This window comes from Brienomyrus brachyistius, chromosome 12 (genome assembly GCF_023856365.1).
Source record: "Brienomyrus brachyistius isolate T26 chromosome 12, BBRACH_0.4, whole genome shotgun sequence".
Lineage (NCBI taxonomy): Eukaryota > Metazoa > Chordata > Actinopteri > Osteoglossiformes > Mormyridae > Brienomyrus > Brienomyrus brachyistius.
In genome coordinates, this window is record NC_064544.1 from 22,786,112 (window position 1) to 22,798,173 (window position 12,062).

General features: G+C 40.1%; 1 protein-coding gene across 1 annotated transcript in view; it reads right to left on the bottom strand.

Moving 5' to 3' along the window:
* LOC125705284 (serine/threonine-protein kinase 32B-like) overlaps positions 1-12,062 on the bottom strand; it is a 53,042-nt gene that overhangs the window by 15,000 nt on the left and 25,980 nt on the right. The window contains exons 5-6 of the mRNA XM_048971760.1: positions 6,633-6,670; positions 4,187-4,276 (exon numbers count right to left, since the gene is read on the bottom strand). Of these exons, the coding sequence (XP_048827717.1) occupies positions 4,187-4,276; positions 6,633-6,670 (128 nt within the window). The remainder of the gene's footprint in view (positions 1-4,186; positions 4,277-6,632; positions 6,671-12,062) is intronic.

Genomic DNA, 12,062 nt, shown 5'->3' on the forward strand with positions numbered 1-12,062 from the left:
ATCTTTCATGGACATATTTTCTAGGCATAGCTAAGGGGCAGACGGGGTCTGGTTTGGAGGCCTCAGGATTTCTTCTTTGTTTTTTGCAGATGATGTAGTCCTGCTGACCTGCAGCATTCAATGGGGTGGTTTGCAGCTAAGTGTAAGGTGGCTCCGACGACGATCAGCACCTCCAAGTCTGTGGCTATGGTTCGAAGGATGATTTGCTCTCTTCTGGTAGGAGATGAATTGCGGCAAAAAAATTCCTCCGCATGGTGGCTGGGCTCAGTCTTAGAGGAGGTGAGGAGCTCAGACATTCAGGAGGGGCTGAAAGCAGAGCCGCTGCTCCTCCGCATCAAACAGAGCCAGTTGAGGTGGTTCAAGTATCTTTCTAGGATGCCTTCTGGACACCTCCCTGGGGAGGTGTTTCGGGCAAGTCTAACCAGGAGGAGATCCCGGGGCAGGCCCAAGACCAAGATCTCTAGGCTGGATTTCACCACTTGAAGCACTACCATCTAGTACAACATACAGAATGCAAGCCCTTACAATCACAAACACAAGCAATTAGGGTTTCCACTTTCACTCTGAAAAAATATGGAACAAGCCACATCCTGAATTGGTTAAAAACGGGACATAGAACTTTATTTTTTATTACAGAACGAGTAACAACTGTCGCGTCCCTCCACCCAGCCTTCTCATGTGCCACGCTCACCTCGTTACCCTCGTGTGAATTCCCTACGTATCAGCTGCCCTGCGTTCATTCTGATGTCCTGTCCTGTATGTTAGTCTGTGTTCAAGTCTGTTTCCCCAGATCTGTCATTTTAGTTTCGTGTCTTCGTCCGCCGTGTGATCCCTGTCTGCTAGTTCTCCCTAAATAAACCCCATCCTGTGGATTTCCGTCTCCCTGATCCTGCTTCCCCGCACCATGCTCGCTCGCCCATCACACGATCACAACAACTGTATCAGCAAAGTCAACCCTCTTCCTTGCACTAAGCAGCAAGGCAGTCAGAGAAAAATCCTAGCAAAAAAACGTATTGTCTGTGTTTTCTAGTATTATGTCCTGCAACAAAAAAGTTTATTTTTGAAATAAAATTAGATTTCATTTTGCATTGCATTGAATTTGTCACTTGTCTCATGTTTTGCAATTCTAAGGGAACAAAAGTGGAGCACTGAAATAAAGAAATAATGACTTGAATTGTATTGTGATAATTATCAATATCAACTGATATGAGCAAAATTTTATGGTGAAATATTTTTACATTAAAATTATATGATAAAATATTTTGCCATATCGCCCAGCTATATCGTGAAATTAAACTTTACTTACAGGAATTCTGTTTTTGCATAATCCTCTTTGCTCACTCCTTGCCAGTAACAGCAAAATTTGGGATCAGAGCACAGGGTGTTTATCCTGTACCCTAGATGTTAAGGGTCCTTGCTAAATGGAAAATGGTTGCGTGACTATTCTGCCAAACCGCGAGTTTTAAATCAGAGACCTTCCAATTACAGACACAGAGGTCTGTTCCACAAAGCCACACACCATGCCCAGTTCACCAAGAAGGCACCTCCAGGACCCTCACACTCATGCCAGTGTAAAGGTGGCCATGTGCTTATAGCAGGACCTCGGACAGCACCCACCTGTCAAATTTCAAGACTAGTGTTTTGGAGAGCAGAGCAACATGTGACCACAGGGCCACACCCACAATGACCCACTGGCCAATGGTCACACCAGCTGCTCCAACGTCCCCAGCACCACAGTTCCCTGTAAGAAAGCCTCCCTGACCAGACTTAGGAAGAGAGCTGGACCTACTGCCTTCATAACTAGCTATTCTAGCTGTTGTGTCTGGAGTTTGCAGTGGGGTGCATGTTTCTCCATTTCTTTGTCTAAGCCTTCTGCGTTGATCCTTAATAAATACAGCCTCTGCAAGGCTGATTCTCATTAACCCTAAGTGCTTTAATTCACCTTAACCCTGTGACACATCTTTTTTTCTTGTTCCTACTGTAGTGATCATTCATAGTTTGTCACAGATCTGGCTGTACATGCAATATGTTTTGATTTCTGCTGTATAACGTTAAAAGTGGAGCTACCTTTGTTGTGCTTCTATCTGTTAAGAACTATGAATCTCCACAGGCATCTCTATGAGTAGCAGGAATGGGGGGTTGACCCTGATCCTTCAATCCTGAGCCACATCCACAGTGACCTTACTTCTCCACCCAGTGATTTGCTTGCTCCAGTTAGCCTGTCTGCTGCATCATCAGCTTTGACCATTACCTTAGAGAGAAGATTCTATCCAAGAAACTAAGATACTAAGAACTAAGAAGGGTTTCCACCTTATTCTTTTTAAGGTGTATTTGCTCTCTTTTCTATAATATTAGCATGTTGGTGGGGGGGGGTGTCTGGAGTTTTTGGTTCTCATCCTTAGTTGTCTCTTGACATTCTTTCTTTCACATTTCCCTTTTCCCTGTTTTATGCACCATTTTGTATAAATGATGTAGTAATGCATTACCACACACTCTTGTTAAGTGCCTTGGGGCGACAGTATTGTGAAAAGCACTACATAAAATAAACTGAACTGAATTTTTAAAAAGATGTAGGAAAAACCATTACTGAAAGAATTATGGGAGTCTGGAGCTGCACTAGATTCTGGAAGTTTTCGGTGGTGTGGTTTCCTCGGTCAATCCTCAGGAGAGGGTGACTACATTTCTTCTCTGCCTGCTTGCCTTTTTAAGTAGCAAATCTCAGGAACATACAAGCAAAAGACGGGGAATGTTTCTCGTCTCCCTCTGCATAACTCTGTAGTGGAAGCTTTTTGAAAAAAGTTATTTTCTGAACCACAGATGTCTCCCTACTGCCTGGCCGCAAGACTTGCAGTGTTGAAGCCTGGTTCCCTGAGGGTTTCCTGAATGCCGGATGCAGCTCTGTCACTGGCTTCTTCAGGCACAGAAACACAGGACCAGAAAGTGGCTTCCAGGCCCTGTGGGAACCTCCTCTAACAGCTTCCCCTCCAACAACAGGGCCGTTCAGGGACAGTTTACAGTCCACTGCCAGAGCCTTTTCCTGAGTACCAGCCATACTCAAATATGCTTGTTTTCATATCTAAATTAAAATATTTAAGCACCGTGATAAAGAAAGAGAGGTTTGATTTTCAGACATGAGTGCAAAATTGCAATCTGCACTTTATGTGGTCATACTCATGTTTGTAAAGGTGCATACTTTATGTAATTGCCCATACTAGAGTCTCTAGCAAGTTACTCTGGTGATTTTTACAGATGTTTTTGCATCTGACAGGTCTCAAGATCACTCTTAAATGCCTTTGCTATTTGGTTATAACTTGGAAAGTGAGATTCTATCTAATCTATTTTAGATTACTGGCTGTAGCAAAAAGTCCCTGACCACAAAAAAAAATTAATTGATTTTGGCTTGTTCCCAAGTATGAAAGCGAAGGCTTGCTGTTTATCACCTTGTTTGTTGCAGCAGATGTTAGTGTTTGGGGGAGGATTAAACAGTGTGTAAATTCATTCTGGTCCAAATCTGAAACTTAGCTTAGGCGGGGGAGGTGAAAATAAAATGGACAAATGCATCATTAAAGAGTTATTACAACTAAGCTTTGAAAATTACTAACAGATGCGACGAAGGGTATTGGTCCACTTGTAAAGATGGATATTTCCATCACTTTTCAAGTCTGGAACACAAAATGACACCTAATAAACTTTGCAAGGGTGACAGTGCCTGATTCCCCAAATATGAAAGTACTGATTCGGGCCAGAAATTGTGTCTGTCACCAATGATCCATTATGCAGCATCTTTGAAAATGGAGAAAGAGTAAAGGACTGCCTTTGAAGATGGACCACCAGCTCTTCTGATCCTCTGTGGGCTTTTCATCTCTCTGATAAAAATCTGCTGCTTACGCATCATTTATTTGGCACATTTATCAGACATTGTGTGACCTCCTTCTGTAGGTGGACTTGAAGAACGTGATGGAAACCAATGTGTGAATTTACAGTTCGGTACAATGATACGGGGGAAAAATATTCCTCAGCAAAACCAGATCCCCCCTCAGTTTTAACTAACAGTATCACGTTTTAAGTAAAGATCAGAATGAGAATTGTATCACATGTTAGCCGTCCTTAAAAATGTTCCTCTATGACTAAAACTAACATAGGCCACTGATAACACAAATGGTGGTGCAGCTCTAGTTCCACTCACCCATATAGGGTTTGGTCCCAGCCATGGACATTGCCTTCTCGGAGTCCTTCAAAACAGTGGCGATATTGAAGTCCGTGATGTGCACGTGACCTGCAGGGAACAAAAACGAGAGCCGCTGTCTGTTTGGTACCTCAGTTGCCCCAAGCACGGGCCTCCAGGTCCAGGTGAACATCCAACTGGGCTGGATAGAGCTTTAGAGCTTAACTAGAACAACAGTGACATATGGTCATAATTTTACTGTTCTTTCATTATAATAAATGAGACTGAATGTTAGGCAGTGCCAGTGATTGTGTGCCTAAATGAAGACACAGAATTCCCTGTGCTGTGCTATTTGCTCGAATGTGTGCTACTGGCCTGTGATGAACTCACGGCCCTTCCAGTGTAGACTCTCTGTATGCCTCCTATTATAAGATATCTGGAACCCTGTAGAACTACCCTGATTAGAAAACCAGGCAGTGAAAACCTTTAAGCATAATATGAATATAATATAAACATATATAGGGTGGGCGAAAAGTAAGTATACAGTTTTTATTTTCTTACAAAGTAGATGCTATTTGGAAAGTAAAGTTTTAATTTTGCAAAGTGTTGCAAGGTAGGTATGATGATTTCATTTTACAGTACTTATTGGGTCATCTTTAGCCTCTCAGTTGTTTGAAATGTTCTCCGTCAACGTCGCTACTTTCCTGGAGCCTGTCCCTGACACTGTGACATGCGTTAGCCACCACGCTCACCCGACTGGACGCCTGTGCACTATTTTGGGGGCATAGTAAAGAAGAAGGCTTTTGGGAGGAAGCCCCACACAATGGGGGGATTGAAGGAGTTCATCTTGCAAGCATTTGTGGGCATTGATGCTAACTGGGATTTGTGTGCTAAAGTGTGTCACAGTGTTAGAAACAAGCTCTAGTAATGTATCAAACACTGACATTTCAAACGCCGAAGAAACTAAACATGACCCAATGAGTTGTGGAAAATTAAAACTGTTTACCTACTTTTGCCCCCCCCCCCCCCCCCATATAATGTGTGTGCTATAGTGCCTCAGTATGTAACACTGTAGGCTCAGTTGGTTGGTTTCATTTATGCTACCAGTTCTGTAAAAGAAAGTCAATTTCCTACCCCAGTCCAAAGACACGCATTCATGTGATTTGATGACTCTAAGTTGTCCATACTGTGCTCTAAGTTGCCCATACTGTGCTCTAAGTTGCCCATACTGTGCTCTAAGTTGCCCATACTGCGCTGCGTGCCCATACTGCGTGATGACCTGACTGCCTGTCTAGGCTTCTTGAGATATGTTTCTTGAGATAAGCTCACAGCTCACCACAATCCCTAAGCTTTTGTGGAAAGCAGAAGGATCGTCATACAGTATATAATGTGATATATGATAATATGGCAGACGATATTACAAAACATATTTCAGAACGGGCAATGCTGTGAGAGTGGTAAGTTCTGGCCAGCATAGAGGTTCCCCCAGCCCTTCACCCTGTGCTGAACAAGTGCTTCCATCCGTATGTCTGTCCATTCGCCCTTAACATGAGCATTTTGTCTCGCTGGTTTGACATTAACCCCCTTCAAACCAAAGACCACCATGATGAGCTTCTAATAATGCTAGGATAAAATATTACACAGTAATATATTGCTGCACTGAGGGTTTATGAAGAAGGGAGTCTTTAGCAAACAGTTTTAAGAGCCATCAAAATTTATAGTGTCCAAGAGGGAGGGAGTGGATTTCGAATGTTCTTCATAAATCAGTGTCCACATGACATCCAGTAGTCTGAGAAATATGTTCTTGGCTCATGTGCTTCCATCCATGAAAATGTGGAACACTAGGAAAATCCAGTGAAGTTACTGGCATTGTGTAACAATTTTTTGATTGTTGAATATACTCCAGGCGATTTAATGTAATTACATTGGTTTTTTTTTACTTTCCATGCATCTGTTCATTTATGGTCCATTATTTCTTATGTAGCGTTAGGTAATACACAAGTGCCACTATTAATTTCACCAATAGTTCGGCATTTACCCATCAGAAGGGCTGGCACTCGGCATCAGGGTGCAGAGGAGCAACCTGAAAACAGCTAAGGACTGAATCAAGTTTCCTCCTTCACCCACCTTTCACATTTCTGTGATTTTCTGTGTTTGCTTTGAAGACCAGTCCAAGGCTGGAGCTTAATATCTCTGTGCCAGCTGGAACATGGGCTGCTGGGTGAGGGAAGCTCACTGCAGGACATAGCCACTGAACGTGAGGCTAACATGCAACAGAATCGACCCACAGCCACTAGAGCTGTGTAGGTAGGAGTGCTTCGGAGATGACATTCTGGATTTAATGCATGCTAGTCTGACGGATATCTAGTAAACAAACAAGGCATCAAATTGGTGTGTTACGTTTGATAACTTTTTAAAACCCAGACTCATGTAAAAGAAAGTAATGCAGTCCTTTAGCTCAACTTACCATGCTCATCCAGAAGAATGTTATCTGGTTTTATATCCCTAGAAAGGGGAAATAGAAGGAAAGGTACGTATGAGACATACTGTCCTATAAGTTCATTCATCAGGTATTAGCCAGCTGTACACTGGTGGGGAGGGACCCTTATGGCGCAGTGTGGACAATGCACTGCTCATAAGAAGCTGCCTGTTGCATTACTGATTTAGCTACCAACACACACACACAGAGTAATCCATCAGATGTCAAGATAGATGCATATCAGGGGCAGGTGGGAGTATTTTTAGACAGGCAAATTGCATTTGCATCTCAATTTTAATGAGTGTGCAGTCCAATTAAAACGAAGTAAAGAATTTGCATAAACATCCCCAAAGGGCAATCAGCTATATTTCAATCTGAGGTCTGTTCTTAATTGTCTATTTAATGAGACACCACACTGTGGTATCTGCTATATGGGTATGCAAGATAAATCAGAGCCCTTTAGAAATCAAGATAGTCGAGTCTTTGTGAGGGGGAATGGGAAATTCCCACTAAAATAATGCAAATTGTCTTGCGAGGCATTTATGTAAATGAGCAGAGTCCCCTTTGGAAGAGTAAATGTGCATTCATTTCCATTTCTGTACACTGGATTCCATTTCTGTGAACTTGCAGTGATGTCCAAAGGTGAAGGCATGAAATAAAAGAGGTAATCCGAGACTATACCCAGAGATTATTTATTTATTCTAATTTGTTTGGAAGTGGGGTAAATGGTAATATTTACTTAAGTCCCTATTTGGGTTATATGTAACACATTCCCACACACAGAAAGTTGTATTTCTCATCAGACTCTGTGAAAAACATTCAATCTCATGTGCAATAGTCTCAGTGGAGGTATAAAGATATAATGGAAACACCCCCCACACTCCCCAGTGCAGACATTAGTCTGCCCATCAATAATTTCTATGTAAAAATTGCATTCAGTCAGACAAAGGTCAGGATAGGACAGACATAATATGTACTAGGGCGGTTTACTGTGGCTATCTCTTCGCCTAACTCAAGCAGGTCTCTAAAAACGAGGCAAGTCAGAGTCTCACATTCGCAGAGATGTTATCCAAGCAAAATCAGACTGTATTGATGGATTTTTCTGAAAGGATTCTCCTCATTATTGTTGAGCTACTGTTGATATTTCAATTTTAATCATGCTGGGACCTAAAATGGAATTGGTTGTTTATTTTTCCTGATGTGTAAAGCCAGTGGGATTTATTTAAAATGAATACATTTAAATTTAATATAACTAAAATAATTTATTTTCTCACCCTTTTGTCTGTAACAATGTGGGTATATTTAGAAATAACTCGCATGCATTCTGGGGTCCTATTGGACAGCTTGGGAAGCAGCAGTGGTCTGCAGGGGTCGCCAATGAGGGAAACATGACCTCAAATCCAGGTCGATCCCTGACCTATATTATTGATTAAGGAGGTAGGGGGCAATGTCATTTTTGATGAGGGATATAGGGAATCAATTTCCAAGTATCCTGGCTGGATGTCATTTAAGGATTATGTGAATATTTTACTCCGACAGTTCATGTAAGGGACACCTGTAATTTCATCCTTGATTATCAATATGTCTGTATGTTAACTTGGTACTTCGCAATTTTTTCATTTAAAACCCTTAGTTCAGCACATTCCTTCCATATTTTATTTAAATATTCCATGACTCCATCACTCTTTTGCTTATAATACTACTTAGACTCTTGTAACACATTAGGGAGTATTTGGATAAATTAGCCTACTTTCAAATGAGTAAAATTTGGATCCAGCCTGCATACAAGACAGACAGTAGCACTGTCCATGCATTTCAAGGACACTATTTCATTTAGACAATAAACAACAAATGCTTCTAGCGGCTGTTCAGTTTAACACAGATTCTAGAACTCTTTTTCAGGCTTGAAGAAAACACAAGATAGTTCAGTTAATTACAAAAGACCCGAGATCCCATTTTGTAAATGAGTCTCCATGGCAACCTAGAGAGGTTATCAGTGTTCTCACATTTTGCCCAGAAAAAAGCAGCTTTTACCACATCTTGGTACTGTTGTTGTACAAAGTATATGGTTGCCTGTGCAAATACCTTTTCTGTTGAAAACATGCTTTAAAAAATAACACTGCATCCATTCATTCAAACTGGCAGTTCTGTGCTTTTTTCATTAACTGAGGTAAATGAGAAGTCTGCAGAGATAATGGTGGTTGATAGAGATTTGATCTTGATCAGCCTATCTAGCATCTTTCAGTCCTGAAACTACTGGCTAAAGCTTTACAAGACTGTTGACTATTGATCCATCTGATGACCTATATTTCAGTCATCCAGTGTCATCAAAAAGAAACTCGTATACTTCACACAAAAATATCTTTCTGTATAACATGGGTAATATGTAAAACAAACAGAATATATGCTTGATACCTCAGTCAAAATACATAATAATAAAAGCAATTGAGTTTTTTAGATAAAATAATATAATATATCCCACAGTATTTAAATAATTTAAGACAATTAAAAGCATTTCAAGCCTTAATCTGCTACATCACTTATAAAGGTATTCGTGATTTATAATAGTCATATTTAGTATTTAGACAAATCCTTGAAGGTCAAGGGTTTCACATTTCTGCAAAAAATATAATGTCTAGGTATTATTGTATTCATGAGTCACGGACAAGATTATCATCTTTGGCCATCTTCTAATAGTCGGCTGACTAGATATTTAGTAAATGCATAAATGTTATAGTAAATCATTCCCAGTGTCACAATAATACCTTTAATAGTTTTTGGCATTTTGTTTATTTTTAAGATATTGCCTTCCAGAGATAACAGATACCTCAGTAAAACGAACGAAATGAGTGAGAAACTCAGAAACAATCTGGAACCTAGAGATGAATGAAAATGAAAGTACTCTTTAAAACATCGTGTAATTATTTCAGGCTTTGCTGGGTGGCTTACGAACATTGACCGTTCATTGAGGGTAATGATGCCAAGTTACGAAAATGAGTCCTCTGTGATGTTCCAACCCTTGACCAATGACTGCTGGGGCCTCTGTGACGTTCCAACCTTTGGCCAATGACTGTCGGGGCCCCCGTAACATTCCTCTCCTTGACCAATGGTTGTCCTTCATGTGAAGCTGCTTCAGTTACAACTCCTAGTATCTCTCAAGTTTAGAACTCCAAGGGATCAACGAGACATAGAGTGAACCGAACAACACCAAGATTGCCGAGGATAATAATGTGGACTCGCCTCAGTGCCCACTGTGTAAGTGTGGCCTGTCCTGTGTGGCTGAGCTGCTGTTGACACTGCAGAGCCGGGGGTCATTATCTCTAGCAGAGTGAGCACAAATCCCAACATGGTTACTTACAGTGTATTCTCTGGTCTCCAACTGTATAATGGAGCGAGTAAATAAACCCCACAGAACATGATTGACTCAGTTGAGCAAACAATAATCCCGAGATTCCATGAGGGAGGCAAAATTTATATCAAGTCTGTTTCTGTACAAAAATCCCTCTAGAAAAAAATGAACAATGCTTACAAAACCAGTACACGACAGCAATAATAAGCAACAGGTAGACATCTTGCCGCCAAGTGACCTACCTAAATACAGTTTTACCTTGTCAATAGCACTTTTATTTGAATTTCATGGTCGAAGCTGCTTGTTTGTTGCAATTTATTTGAGCGATAGAGAAAGGCAGCCACGACAATGCGTTGTGCAGAAACAAATCAGGGAAAATCGATGTCTGAGATTCATGTGCAGCCTTTCATATATGCGGGATACTCCGATTTTTTTGGATCTGTGAGGTGAGTAACCAAGGGAATTTGAATTATACAGATGACTGTATGCATGGCAGTTTTTGAATTACTCTGCCATCCCTCAGGGACTTTGCAAGAGGTGAGTTTTTGAGTAGAGTGAAAATCATCTTTGTAGTTCAGTACTGAAGAAGTAGAGATTGTTATTTCGGTGCTTAAACGGCAAAGGAAATCCACAGATTTCTTTTAGTATTCTCTGAGGACTCCTAACATAAACAGGGCTCCATTTGACAACAGAGCAATTTTGCACTTGTTAATGAGCCACTCACTTGAAACTTAGCTTGGAAGCACTTGTACCTAAATAGGCTCCTTGATAACTGTACACTTGTGTTGCCTCCCTCGTACTCACTTTGGACAAATGTCTGTGAAATAAATATAAATGAAAACTATATTGGGTTTATGTTAATTAACTAACTACACATAATTTCATGTTAGAAATCCACATTGTAATGAGCTACTAACATTTTTACCACTTCAATAAGGTATGGCATGTCTGTAAGAATATCAAATATATGTACATGTTAAAAAGAAAAGCAAATCTTTTTTGCTCTCGCTTCCAATTAGGACAATAGTGAAATCCTTGTCATCTGAGATTTTGAGATAATAATTCATCCTGTCAATTCTCCCTTGCAGCCAAGTGTAGGATGAATAGCAATTTCTTGTCATCCTTGTTACTAATGCTAGTCTTTCCTGCTTGGCTGTCTAGCTTTTCAAGATGAAAGAGTCATGTTAGAGATAATGTCAAGGGATGATCTTGTGAAAATAGTTCTCTTCTTCAATTAGCAGTGGCGAAATAGGGCTTTTTCACCAGTCCGATAAGAATGATACTTCTCTTTTGAACAGCCAAGAAGATAACAGTTGTTAAATCGCTTCCCTTATTCACCCTTTTTTTGTGAATAACGAACTAAATTGAGTTATTTCCTAATCAATTAAACAGATGGTCTGTAAATGTTCAAACAAAACTTAATACTTTGATTGAGAGGATTTCTGTTACATTGTTTATTCAGAGTCCTTGCTGTTTTGAAATGATTCATCTTCTGCTTATAGTACCATTCAGCAAAGCTATTCTTTTTCTTGGCATATGCTGTAGAGTTAAAGTCTGTTCTCTGTGTTTTCTGCAGAAGTCTAGATTGTAGCCTTGCCTCTAATTACAAGACAGATACCATCACTGGTGTTTAATTCAAAGAGGCTTTTTATACTAGATTATTGTAGTTCTATTTTTGCTTGCGGTGCCTTTAAGACCAGTCATTTGCTTCAAATAAACCAGTCACTCACTTGATAAGCATTACAACCAAAAAAGGGAAAATGTGCAATTCATTTAAATATGCACTAAATATATTACAATTGTTTTTATGGGATTTTGACAACATAAGCAATTTCCAATAGCACAAACATCTGCTGCATTTTTTATTGTATTTTGTAACAGCCTGCAGTTATACTGCTGGGATGGCTAAGAAACTGAATGATTGTTTAACACAAGCTGCAAAGGTTTATTCACAAGGAAAATAGCCTTTGATTCTTTACTGTGACACCATCAGGTATAAGTATTGCCTTCAACAATATGTTCATTCATATGATCACAACAATAATAACCATTACAATGATAAATATCAT